We start from the raw sequence: 14,177 nt of genomic DNA on the forward strand, positions 1-14,177 counted from the left end.
TGCTCTCACGGCCCCTTCAGAAAGCTGCGCTTTCTCTGCCTGATGCCTGACTTTCTCTAAACAGCACAAGGGGTTTCTTGTCTCCCTGTGTTACCATGGCACCTACATGCGGGAGTGTTATTTGACAGTTTCTGTTTATAACTTTGATCACACTGAAGATTATATAGGATTTTGTGAACTACACTGGAAACCTAAAGTCAGATCTAATACTGTCTGAACTACCATCGCTAAGGTGAACATGTTTGTGTTTCATAGCCCACCTACTGACTAAGTACTTCTTACCACACACATGCACACTGAGTGAAGTTTGTCCTGGGGCAGTAGGAAGGGGGCATGCGCTCTACTGTCAAAGCACAGTGGTGGTTTGCAACTTTAATTCAAAAAAAGAAAAGAAACAAAAAGGAGAGCAGAGGGCCTGCAAAAGCAGAGCAATTGGCTACTGAAAATGCCAGGGAAAGCTTCCATAGTGCAGCCACAAGGCACTGGGCCACCGCAGCTGTGGTCCCAGAGGGTCAGGCTACCTCTCAAGCAGACAGCAGATCTTGACTGTAGCATCCACACCGTGCTGACTTGGCAGATATCCAGAAGGCAAGGGTTAGGGAGTAAGGGAGGCTTGCACCAAGGTTCCGGAAGACTGCCGAGAATGAACGATGTGTGTCTGGGACAGATTTCTGGCAAGGAGGCTCCAAGAGGTTGTGAAGTAAAATTGTGGTGTGAAGTTTAAGTTGCCGTGGAAACTCTAGGTTTCCGATGCCAGGAACATGGAATGCTCACCAAGGAAAGGTATAGCCATCAAGTAGAGATGGCCCAAGAGAGATGTTATGTATGTTAAAGGTAGCATAGCCCTATGGCCGCCCAGGCCTACCAAAGCCTGGTGAAGCCCACCATAAGCCTTAAGTGCCAAACACGGAACAGTGGGGCTTGGTATACCTTGCTGCACTTTGGTCAGTGGCCTGAACTTTCCTTGCTGTCCTCCTGTCCCTCACTTTTAGAATGGGAATGACTACCCTGTTCTATCGTGAACTTGAATGAAAAGTTCTCCTTTTCATTCTATAGGGGCTCAAAACTAAGAGAGCGCCTAAAATCTCGGGAACGGCTTTGGACTTCCGAATAGAATTGGTACTTTAAAGATGAGGGTACTTTTGGACGTTGAACTGAAATGCATTTTACATTATGAGACGGGCATGAGCCCATGGAGAGTAATGGAAGAATGATACGGTTGGAATCTGAAACTTTCCCTGTGGACTCGTGTGTTCCAGCCCTTGGTCCCCAGCAAGGGACTAAGTGTTATTTGAGGAGATGATGGAACCTTTAGGAAGTGGGGGCCTCACCCGGGAAAGTGAGTCACTTCTAGTACGCCTCATGAGTTAGAACCCAGCACAAATTTCAACCCAGGTTCTCTCTACTTCATTCACTGACGTGGACAAATCACCTCCTGTGCTACTATGAGCACCACAAAACGGAAGCAGAACGAATCCTCTCCCCTTACATCGGTTCTTCTTGAGTGATTTGTCATAGTAACAAGAAGAGTAACTGGGGAGTAGAGGAAGCCTTGAGTGAATGTGTGAGGAGGGGGGTGAAGTCCCAAGTAGATGTGTGTTGTTGACATGGGCGCAGCCATGTCAAGGATACCAATCTCTCAGACAACATGGGAACTGGCAAAGCCTTCCTCCTCGTGAAGTTCAGAAGAAACTGGCAAAGCCTTCCTCAATGCCAATAACCAGTGTTTACCAACAGCTGACCAGTGTGCACAAAACTCGCCCCTCCCCTTCCTCCTGCAGGATGCTTGCAGCCTGACACTGCTTCCCTACCCTGACCACTGAGAACAGCGTGTTCCCTCTCTGCTGTAAAGAATCAATACTCTGAGTGAGGTTTGTTATATAGTTGGTGCTGGTACTGCTGTATCAAGATGAGCACAGCCCAGCTTCTCTGTACAGATCTCTCTCTCTCTCTCTCTCTTTCTCTCTCTCTCTCTCTCTCTCTCTCTCTCTGTGTGTGTGTGTGTGTGTGTGTGTGTGTGTGTGTGTGGCCCCAGTCAGGTCAAGTTCCAGCCTTATGTATCATGGAGCCAATGATAAAGTATATAAAAGTGCCGGTGTTGTACTTGGCATATCGGAGTCATAAACAAATTGCCTCTAAAATTTCTTTGCAAAATAAAAGTGAGAAACGATGAAAAAAGAGTTCCCAATTTCAGGAAAAGAGTGGAAAGAAAGATCTCCCGTGGAAAAGCTATTTCAAAGGCAACAGATTGGACTGGCGAAGCCAACAGACTGACTCTGTCGTGCCAGGCTGTTAGCTTGTCTCCTCCTCGTGGGTCTGTACTACAGTCTGACTTATTTCCAAACAAATTATAATGAGATTCTTGTGTATTTCATGAGGAATGAGACGATATCATCGGATGGAAAGAAAGTATTTGATGGAACTGTGAAAGCGGCCATTACACGTGACTGGCGTGGCCCACGCCCCGCCCCTCCCTGTGTCGTCAGAAGGCCCTTCCCTGCTCTCTTGGCTTTAGGTGTGACTGGGGGCCATGGAATCCTGTGGCTGTTGTGTGAGCAGGGACTTGAAGTAAACTCCAGGATTGGTGTTCTTGCATTTTGTCCTAAGTAGACTATGCCTCGGGGAGTTATCTGTTCAGGGAAGACAAAACACGTGTTGAGCAAACTCCTACCCAGCAAACCACAAGGTGGAAACGTGTCAGGAAACTCCAGCTCTCCACAGGTGTGTGACAATGCTCACCACGCTTGTTTAAGCTGTTTGGCACTGGCTTTGGGGATGCTTGTTGTGAAGCACTGTTGTGATAGCTGTCTGTTAGGAAACTAAAGAGTCACCTCTCTTTTAGGGACTGTTAGTTCAAGCTGAAGAAAGCTGTTACAGTCGGGTCCTGTGTCCCCCCACATGGCCCATATGCTTGGTCCCCAGTCTGTGGCTCTATTGGGAGGTGGTATGACCCTTTAGAAGTGGTATCTTCTGGATGGAAGTCAGCTCAATAGAGTAATGCCCTTGAAGGGGGGACTTGAATCCCTCCTTTTCCCGTCTCTTCTGTCTCAGAGCCATAATAAGGGGATGGGGCAGGCTCCCTCAGACACACACACACCCCAATATGATGTTCTACCACACCATTGTCCAAAAGACAAAAGAACCAAGTTCCATGACCAAAGCTTCTGTAGCAAAATAACTCATTCTTCCTTGTAAGTTGATATCTCTCAGACACTTTGTCACAGTTCAAAAACTGTCATACTAGCCCAAACAGTTCTAGGTTAGACTTTCACTAGTCTTACCAAAAAAGTAAAGGTCTTATAAAATATATTGATTTTTTTTTTTAGTTAGAAACATCGTCAAAGCTGTTGACGGTCCATTAGGAGCACTTGTTAGTCCAGTTTGCCACATATTCCAGCAGAGCTGCCCTTCTTCCCTGGGTATGCAGGAAAACGTTCACAGTGGAATTGCTCTCAGCTAGCATGGCAGAGTGTGAAACACAAAAACCTGGGCTCTGTGTGGCCTACACACTTAAATTTCTTCAGCTGAAAACGAGCGTGCTTTGTAACATCTATTTAGAAAGACTGGGACTCAGCCCCCTGACAGTTCGAGTGTCCTGCCTTGTCTCCTGGCAGGCCCACTCATGGTGGAACAGGGCTGCCAAGATTGCTGTTCTGCAGCAGGCAGGAGCTTCAGGACTTTAAACAAAGTATTGACCCTATCGGCCAAGGAACCTGCTTCCCAATACTGGCCAAGAAGAGTAAGGCTACCCTCTCCCCCTCCCCCACACACTGCTGGCTTGACATCCCATGACAGAGGAGCAGGCACACGGGAGTATTTTCTAGAAGTAGGCTGCCCCAGAGGCGCCATCTGGAAGTTCTTGGAGCTTATCTTTTTACTAACTAAGCCTTCTTTTTGGACCGAAAACAAGTTTTAATGGTGTCCTTTGCCATACAGAAGCTTTTCAGTTTCATGACGTCCCATTTATTAATGTTCTTAGCGTCTGTGCTTTCGCTCTGTTCAGAAAGTCTTCTCCTGTGCCACTATTAGAGTCAGTATATCCCGCTTTATGTTGAGTTCCTTGGTCCATTCGGAGCTGAGTTGTGTGCAAGATGGCAAGTATGAATCTATTGTATTCTTCTACAAGCGGCCATCCAGTTTGACCAGCACTATTTGTTGAAAGTGCGATTTTTTTTTCCAGTGTGTATGTCTGGCTTCTTTATGAAAAATCAGATGTTCAAAGCGGCAGGATACAGAATGGGAAAAGATTTTTTTTTACCATCTACACATCTGATACAGGGCTAATATCCAAAATATATAAACTCAAAGAAATTGGACATCAAGAAAACAAATAACCCAATTTAAAAATGGGGTACAGCTCTAAACAGAATTCTCAAAAGAGGAAATTCAAATGACCGAGAAGCACTTAAAGAAATGTTCAGCATCCTTAGTCATCAGGGAAATGCGAATCAAAATTTCTTTAAGATTTCATCTTAAACCAGTTAGAATGGCCAAGATTAAAAAAAAAAAAAGACAGCTCATACTGGCAAGGATGTGGAGTAAGGTAAACACTCACTCGTTGCTGTTGGGAGTGCAAACTTGTACAGCCACTGTGGAAATCAGTGTGACAGTTCCTCAGGAAGATGGGAATTGATCTGCCTCAAGATCCAGCTGTACCACCGTTGGGCATATAACCTTACAGCATAGACACTTGTTCATCCATGTTCATTGTTGCTTTATTCATAGTAGCCAGAAATTGGAAACAAATCATCAGTGGATTGATGGATGAAGAAAATGTGGTACATTTGCACAATGGAATATTCAGTCATTTAAAGAATGAAATTCTGAAATTCACAGGTAAATGAATGGGACCAGAAAAAATCATCCTGAGTGAGGTAACCAGACCCAGAAAAATAAATATGACATGTATTTGCTTATATGTGGATAAGTCATTGTTAAACAAGCTATAATCCATATAACCACAGAGGAATAGCTGGAGACTAAAAGACTGGGAGAGGAAGGGATCTCCCTGGGAATTGGATAGTTATGGATGGACAGGGGCAAGGTGGAGTACTGGAAAGGGAGGATCAAATCGGGGGGAGGAGGGAAGAGAGGGTTCAGTGGAGGGAATATGGGGAAGGACATCCAAAACTAAAGGCCATTTAAGGAGTCATGTGGAAGCCCAGTGTAGTAGAAGCCTCCTAATCATATACGAATGCAATCTAAGTGAAATTCTCAAGTGATGAGGGGTACAGAGCGCCAACTGGACAATTACAAATGAAGCTTCCAGTACTAGTAATGGGCTGCATCTAATGAAGTTGTTGACCAAAGAAGCTCCATAGGAACCCCAAAACAACCCAGGCTATTTCCAAGGCTACTGATTGCTCCCTTCAAACTGATGGAAAGGTCCTATTGCTGAAGACAACACCTACATAACTCATTGGAAGTCCAACTGGTGATTCTCTAGAGCTTTTACCCCTATGGTCTATTGTTCATGGAACTGGAAGGTACTCTGCATGCTACCAAAGGAGAAAAGTAAGCACCAGCTCAAATACAAACCTTTTGGTCTTCAGTGGTGACCTGCCTGCAAAATATGATGGTGCAATAGTGGCACCAAGCTTATGGGAGTAACCAACCATTACCTGATTTGATTTAAGGCCCACTTCACGAGATGGGACCTCTGCCCAGCACTGCTTAGGTGGTCAAGATCCTGAGACTAGCTAGGCAAGGAACCTAGGGAAAACCAAATACTATTGTTCTGCTAAAGGAACATAGCAACAAAATGGCTACTAATGACAATCTTATATACTCAAAGATCATTCACTTGCTTAGCCACCATTAGAGAAGCTTCCTCCCACAGGAGATAGGAGCAAATAGAGAGACCCACGGCCAGACAATATGCAGAGTGTGAGAATCCTGGGCTTACTCAGTCCTAAAAGGAATGTCTCCATCGAATCCTAAATATCTCCATCGAATGCCTCCCCTTAGCGCCCAGGGAACTCTGCAGAAGAGGAAGTAGAAAAGGTGGAAGAGCCTGAGGGGATGGAGGATGCCAAGGAAACGAGCCTTTCTGAACACACCAGGACCAATGTACAGGAGAACTCAGAGACCAGGGCAGCATGCACAGGGCCTGCACAGGTCTGTACCAGATGGGGTCCTAGAGCTGAAAGAAGTGGACATGTGTCCCCATCCCTAACCCAGAAGCCGTCTCCAGTTGATACCCATGTGCCAATGAAAAATTAGTTTTCTCCAAGGGAGTCTCCCTGAGGAAACAAACCACTCTTAAGAGTAGGTCCCATGCTCAGTGGTAGATGGCCACCACAGAATGCTCAGTGGCTTGTTTGGAGGTTCTTTGTCTCATAATATTGAGCCAGGGCCTTTAAAAAAAGAAAACTTTCAGGTTCTTTGAGTATATATTATGACTTCCAGTTTTATATTTTAGTGGGATCCCTGTGTGTGCAAACGTGTGTGTCTCTGTATCTATATGTGTTTCTCATGCTTTTTATTTGGTTCTTCTTCGTGCTTTTTCTGTGCTATTTTGATTTGTTTGTTTTTGTGTTATTACTTTATTATTCTTTAAATGCCTAGTTGTTGTCTAATGAGGGACAGAAAGGTTGTGAATTTGGATGGAAGGAGAGGTAAGGGGGAGTTTGGAGGAGTTGAAGAGACGAGAAACCATAATCAAAGTATATTGTATGAAAAAAATTTCAATAAAGGAAAGAAAAAAGAAAGAAAGTTTTGCATAATTTATTCAACTAAACTGAATAAATACACATGTTTAGTTTGCCTTATGAAATTTCTTTTCATAGCGTTGTGTGAACCAGAAGAAGAAAACAGAGACTCAGTGAGTGTAGACATTAAGGTAAAATTGTTACAGCGTATCTCAGAAAAAAATGAGTCTACAGGCACTTGTTTCTTCTTGGTAAAAAAGATTAAAAAAAGAAAAAAATAACAACACAATGTCATAAACAGTAGAAGCTGCATTCAGTTTAGAGTGCTGCTGATCTTAAAACTGGTAAAATAATAACCTTTGTAATTATTTCTGTGGCATTTTTGAAATATGTAAAGAAGTGGGGTTGACTGCTCCTCTCAGAATGCTCTCTTATGCAGGGAATTCTTTCCAGCTTATCTTATGATTTTATATTTGCTGAGCAAAATAATACCCTTCCATCCCTCTAGCTAGGTCTCGACACATTCAATTCTAAAACCAGCTATATTTGAATCTTTATAAAATTACACATCGAAAGCAGACTGTTGCAACTCTTAGTTCTCAGAAACAAGGGAGCTACCTTGAAATCAACCCGGGTCAGCATTTCCATATTAAAACTCTGTGTCACACCCATAGGCGGACGTGTTTTTTTGCCGGTGTCCTTTCCTGGCTCACGAGAAGTTGTATGCATGGTAGACTTCAGCAATTTTGTTTCCTTAATAAGTGTAGCAAATAGGGAACAAAAACAAGATAAAAGGTTTTATTCTAGACCATTTCCTCCAGCATAATTTCAACTTTCAAATTATAGGAACATAAATGAATGTCCTACTTCTGCGTTAGAAGTACTTGACTACTTTGTGGGATGTTTTGTGCCAATTCTTTACTAAATTATCTTGGTTGCCGTTGCTAGGTAACACCACTGGCTTCCTGCAGCGGAAAAATGAAAGGGTTAGAGGGAGCAATTCGGCATTATTAGCATTTGACTAATAAGTTTTTTTTTAATTGTGTGTCTTAGCGTGTCCCTCTCTTTCTAGGGAAGGTCATTGTCTATGGGAATACAATTGACGCTTACACGGCAGTGGAGACACTCTTGCACATTGGCATGAAGGGAGCATGCATCTACTTCGTACATCCCCCAGCAGATTCCAACATAACCTGCTTCAACAACTATGTGATAGAGAGTGCCTTGCAAGATGCACTCACTGCCGCTGGGGTGGCTGTCTATAAGGACTCGCTGTTGGCTCAGTGGAACGACGGCCAGGACCCAGATCCCATCCACAGCGCCAGCTTCACCACTTCCACCAAGCCTTTCCGACTGGAGTGCTCAGTAAGTCCATCCCTGTGAACCATCTCCCAGGGGCTAGGGATTCTGGAAGACTGCAGCAGAGAATTTACGGCTGCAGGTTTTGGGGTATGTTTTAAACTGTCCGGGTTGTCCTTGGCCAAGAAGCAAGAAGCTTCTACCAATGTGGTGACTTCAGACAATTTATTTATCATTATTTATTGATCCTGTTTGGGGGTTGCTTGGCCCAAATAGGCAGCTACCACAGGAGATTTCTTGCGTAGCTAAGTTAAGACAGTAGAGAAAGCTGGAATCACCTACAAGGCCCATTGACTTTTCTGGCTACTGATGCTGGATCAACTTCAGCTGAGATTTTAGCCCTTTCTTGAGCCTGTGCTTTGTCAAAACACAGTGATAGTGCTAAAAGCAAGTGGAATGGGAGCTAGGGTCTCTGCCCCTTAGACCAGGCCTCAGTAGCCAGTCAGTAGCTCTGCTACCACAGTTTTCCTACAGGCAAGTCATTCTGCCCACTGCACATTAAAAGGGAGAGAATCTCACCAAGTGAGGGACACCCCAAGGGGTGCTGGAAAGGGGTTGTCCTATTCTGCTTTCTTATAACACACCCCAGCAAGAATACAGTGGTAACCTAGGCCCCTGGGCAACCCCAGACTTAAAATTACAGCAGCCCCGTTCATGGGTCTGCAGGTCCGAGAAGCACCTGAAAATGGCCTGACATGGAGATTCTGCTGATCAGGGAGCTGCCGGAGCTTATTTATTAACCAATGGTAATAAAACATATTCATGGCATAAGAGGAGAATCCCACATCCCTTCCCAGTCTGAGAAGAGCCTCCTGCCTTCATGGTCAGCATCCATCCAGCTGTCTCTCTGGGCTTTCCCTCACCCAGTGACTGTGGCAGCAAAACTGAGCTTCCCTGTTGTACAATTGTCCTCTGATAAGACCCCTGGGTAGCTCTGCTACCACAGTTTTAACAATAAGTGTTTAACAATAACTTATCTTTTGAGATAGCATCCACCGCACCTTGAGTCACACGATGCTATAAAGTGGGATTGATTCCTACTCACTGGTGCATGTACCAGAGAAATCATTGTCTTTCCAAAACCAGTGACTGGGTTTGAGGCAGTGGTGGCTGAGTCTTTCCTGAGACCAGGACTGTGCCTCTTCCATCCCCCCACAGCAGGGAATGGTGGGCCAGGGCTCTGTTATGGTTACTGCTCTGCATCCCATTTTCTTATTGCTGTTGTTGATTTTTTTTTTTTTTTTTTTTGCCTTTTCCAAGTACAGTTTCACTTCTTTTGTGGATTTCCAAGGCTCACCCTTGGTTCCTCTCTTCAGAATAGAGACTTCCATTTTTTATTCTGATTCAGCTTCACCAGCCATCTTATCTGGACGTCTCCCACCTCATTTATTTCTGACACTGATAAATTGTGTTCCATCCCCGTGCCTCTCTGTCTCTCTCAGTCTAAAATGGAGGCCTGTCGATTTTGATTTTTTTAAAAGATAAAATTCAAAGCTTACTTCTCAGGAAAGACAACTCATTTATTAAACCGATACAAGTTACAAATCTTTACAGGGTACAAGACTATGGTTCCACAGTATCCCCTCCCCTCCTACCTTCTCTTTAGGTCCCTATGCTCCCAGTTTACTCGGGAGATCTTGTCTTTTTCTACTTCCCATATGCATTATATCCATGTATGTCTCTCTTCGGGTCCTCTTTGTTGTCTAGATTCTCTGGGATTGTGATTTGGGGGCTGGTTTTCTTCGCTTTATGTTTAAAAACCACTTATGACTGAGAGCATATGATAATTGTCATTCTGGGTCTGGGTTACCTCACGCAATAGGATGTTTTCTAGATCCATCCATTTGCCTGCAAATTTCAAGATGTCATTACTTTTTTTCTGCTATGTAGTACTCCATTGTGTAAATGTATCACATTTTCCTTATCCATTCTTCGGTTGAAGGGCATTTAGGTTGTTTCCAGGTTCTAGCTATGACAAAGAATGCTGCTATAAATATAGTTGAACACATTTCCTTGTGGTAAGATTGAGCTTCCTTTGGGTATATACCCAAAAGTGGTATTGCTGGTTCTTGAGGAAAGTTGTTTCCTAATTTTCTGAGAAATTGCCATACTGATATTCAAAGGAACTGTACCAGCTTGCACTCCCACCAGCAATGGAGGAGTGTTCCCTTTTCCCCACAACCTCTCCAGCATTAAGTTGTTATCGGTGTTTTTGATCTTGGCCATTCTTACAGGTGTAAGATGGAATCTCAGAGTTGTTTTGATTTGAATTTCTCTGATGTTGAGCATTTGTCTTTTAATAATTTTAGATTCCTCTGTTGAGAGTTTTCTGTTTAGGTTTATGCCCCATTTTTTATTGGATTATTTGTTCTTTTGATGACCAATTTCTTGAGTTCTTTGTATATTTTGGAGATCATCTCTTTGTCTGATGTGAGGTTGTTGTAGATCTTTTCCCACTCTGTAGACTGCTGTTTGGTCTTGTTGATCATGTCCTTTACTTTACAGAAGCTTCTCAGTCAGGATGTGCCATTTATTAATTGTTTCTCTCAGTGTCTGTGCTACTGGGGTTATATTTAGGAAGTGATCTCCTGTGCCAATGCATTCAAGTGTACTTCCCACTTTCTCTTCTAAAAGGTTAAGGCTGGTTGGTTTTATGTTGAGGTCTTTGATCCATTTGAACTTGAGTTTTGTGCATGACAATATATATAGATCTATTTCCAGTTTTCTACATGTTGCTATCCAGTTATGCCAGCACCATTTGTTGAATATGCTTTTTTTTTCATTTTATATTTTTTGCTTCTTTGTCAAAAATCAGGTGTTTGTAGGTGTGTGGCTTGATATCTGTGTCTTTGATTCGGTTCCAATGGTCCTCCTGTGTAACAAGCAGGCCTGCTTGTTGGGGTTTCTGTCCTGCCCAATTCCCACAGCCTGTAAGCCCCAAAGAAATTCACACAGAGAGTCTATAGTAATGATAAACTGATTGGCCAGGCAGGAAGTATAGGCAGGTCAGCCAGACAGGAAGTAGAGGTGGGACAATGAAAACAGGAGAATTCTAGGAAGGAGGAAGTCCATTTGTCCCAGTCCTGCCCAGATCATGGAAGAAGCCTGTTTTCAGTACTGTAGCTCTGTATTAGAGTTTGAAGTCAGGGATTATGATGCCTCCAGAAGTTTCTTTATTGTACAGGACTGTTTTGGCTGTCCTGGATTTTCTTTTTCTCCATTTCTTTGAGAGAATTTTTCATTTCCTCTTTAAGGCCTCAAACATTCTCTTAAAGTTATTTTTTAGGTCATTTTCTTCTTCATCATCTATATTTGGGTGTTCAAGTCTTGCTCTTGTAAGGCCACTTGTTTTCATATGAGTCATGTTGCTTTTTGTGGTCTTGAGTGTGTTCTTACCTTGTCTATCCATCTTCCTCTGATTGGTATAGTTGGAGCTGTGTTTCTGGTGAGCAATCTTCCCTGTGCCAGTGAATCCAAGGCTCAGATGTTTGCTCCTTGTGATGCAATCATGGCTACAGTTCCAGTCACCTCAGAGGTCACCCAGTTTTAGAGTACAGAAAAGGTCTATGGACCTACATTTGATTCTCAGAACTCACATTATGGATGCACAAACTGACTCCCACAAGCTGTCCTCTGGCCTCCACATCCAAGACATAGAATGCACAAACTCAAGTATAACTATGCATACAATAAATAAATAAGGTGTAATTAAATTTTTTTAAGATTGCTGGATTTTAAAACTCATGAGTGAAACGCTCTGAAGATTCAAGAGAAGATGAAGTAACTCCAAAAAGAAAGCTTGAGAGATCTGAGTCAGACATAAGAAAAGGAGGTGGAAAAAGGGCTGCAGTGGAGACTTCAAGTGTTGGAAAACAGGGGAAACATGACCTCCAACTCACAGGGCAAAAATGCTCATTCCTGTGCCAGGGCTTCCCTTACTTGATATCTTTCTTCCTATCATATTTATAAATTGAATGATAAAGAGTGATGTAGGGTGACCTTAATATGTTCTTCATACCAAAGGTCTGTAATGTCCTCTGTCCTCCCTCCCTTCCCTCCCCCCTCTTCATCACATAGAGTGATAATAAACTTCCATAGACATTTTCTGTACTCTAAAGACTGTCCACACTTTGGGACAGGTGAAATTAAGAGCAATAACTGGGAGATCACTTGCCCAGCTTTGCGATCCCCAACAAGGAACACAGAAAGGAATAACAAATTGTCTTAGTTACCTTTCTATTACTGTGAAGAGACACCATGACCAAAGCAACTTATAGAAGGAAACATTTAATTGGGGTTTGTTTACAGTTTCAGAGGGTAAGAGTCCATAGTGGCAGGCAGGCAGGCATAACACTGGAACAGTAGGTGAGAGTTTACATCTGATCTACAAGCAGGAAGCAATAGAGAGAGATAATTGGGAATATTGTGGACTTTTCCAATCCCACACCCAGTGACATACCTCCCCCAACAAGGCCATACCTCCTAATCCTTCCCAAACAGTTCCATCAAACATATGAACCTGTGGGGCTGTTCTCGTTCAAACAACCACACACATTAATGATGTGGGATTTTTTTTTCACTTTGTAGGTATTCTTCAGCTTCTACAAGAAAAATGTGGATTATGAAACATTTAAAGCTCTTAATGATGCATGCCTTGTCTATGATGGCCGACTTGTGATCGACACCACCTTCCACACCAACGACATAGCCATCAGAGCTGCTGGCTCCCTCACTAAATTCTCGAACCGATATTACTCAAACGAGTGGACCCACAGCAACTTCAGTTCCAAAGAAATTGGCTTCCAGCTGGCAGCAGCTATGCTCAGTCTCTTTGACCCAACCCTTGAGCCTATGACTGAACCACCAGCTGACCTTGACCGCCTCATCCCCATGTACAAGGGAGCCAAGATCCAAGGTATGTGGAAGGCCCCTTTTCTCTCATTTGCTGAGAACAGTGTTCAGAGCAGCCACGTGTATCTTTTAAACATAGATCCTTGGTCTTTAGTGGACTGTCCTAGAGTAGGAAAAACTGTCTTTTTTGGCATTCATTGTGAACTGGCAATATCATTACTGTGGACCTCTGTATACTGAGCATTTATTATGAGCTCCCCTTGTAACAACAGTCCCAAATTTATAGACTGGAAAATCATCAGTAATTTCTCTAGATATCTCAGGGCTAGTGAACACTGGTTTGCCCTGACATCTTCCCCCTAAATTCCCATCCTCACCCTAAGTTCATAGTTGAAGAGACACTTATAGGCAGCCCATTCCTTAGCCCCTCTTTTTAAACATTTATCTATTTTTTAAATCTTCTACATATTGTTGTGCTACCTGGATGTATGCCTGGCCCCCACATGTGTATAGTACCTGTGGAGGCCTGAAGAGGGCATGGGATACCATGGAACTGGAGTTACAGGCATGTGGGTGCTGGGAGCCAAACCCCAATCCTCTGCAAAGGTAGCAAGTGCCCTTTGCCATGCATCGTCTCTCCAGCCTCTGGAGCCTGCCCTCTTAATGGATAGGCTCAGGTATTCACAGCTGTGAAACGGTCCATTTTCACTCCCTGAGCCTTGTTGTCCCCTAAAACAATGATTTCATATAAAGCATTTTTTTTGTATTCATTTTATGCTTAATTTATTCCTGTACCTCAAGCTTCTGTTTCTCCACTTTCTCCTGGAATATCTTTTTCTTCTGCACAACCCTCTCTTCCTGCCTAGAAACAATTTGTTCCTTTTCAGTGGTGATCATCTGCATGTGGCAGGGGGAGCGCATGCATAGGTTAATGCATCTGTGAGCTCTACAAGTTCAAAGGCATGTCTTAGGTTGGGTATGTTCTTGTTGACTTGAATATGACCGATGACTAGAGAATCTACATCCAACCTTTTAAGTTCAGCATTGCTCTCTGTGCCCTTAAGCATGTAGAGCAGGAATTCATTGCTCTTTTGGGGCCATCAACCCTATGTCCAGCCCTACTATTTGCTTTGGGCACATGTAGTTGGTTTTTTATTAATTTGGCTCTTTTGTGGGGCCACAACCAAGCTCCCAAATAAACCACTTGGAGTCCTGTTCTTTCTTATGAATGCCCATCCTTAGTTTGGTTTGTTTCTTGCCAGATTTTGTTTTTCTTTCTTTCTTTTTTTTTTTTTTTTTTCTTTTTTTTTTTTTTTT

At 43.2% G+C, this 14,177-nt stretch overlaps 1 protein-coding gene across 1 annotated transcript in view; it reads left to right on the forward strand.

Moving 5' to 3' along the window:
* Cfap61 (cilia and flagella associated protein 61) overlaps window positions 1-14,177 on the forward strand; it is a 231,495-nt gene that overhangs the window by 166,410 nt on the left and 50,908 nt on the right. The window contains exons 18-19 of the mRNA XM_050159553.1: window positions 7,723-8,015; window positions 12,597-12,924. Coding sequence (XP_050015510.1) covers window positions 7,723-8,015; window positions 12,597-12,924 — 621 coding nt within the window. The remainder of the gene's footprint in view (window positions 1-7,722; window positions 8,016-12,596; window positions 12,925-14,177) is intronic.

This window comes from Alexandromys fortis, unplaced genomic scaffold (genome assembly GCF_014885135.2).
Source record: "Alexandromys fortis isolate MF-2015 unplaced genomic scaffold, M_Fortis_MF-2015_v1.1 scaffold_115, whole genome shotgun sequence".
NCBI classification, from domain to species: Eukaryota; Metazoa; Chordata; class Mammalia; order Rodentia; family Cricetidae; genus Alexandromys; species Alexandromys fortis.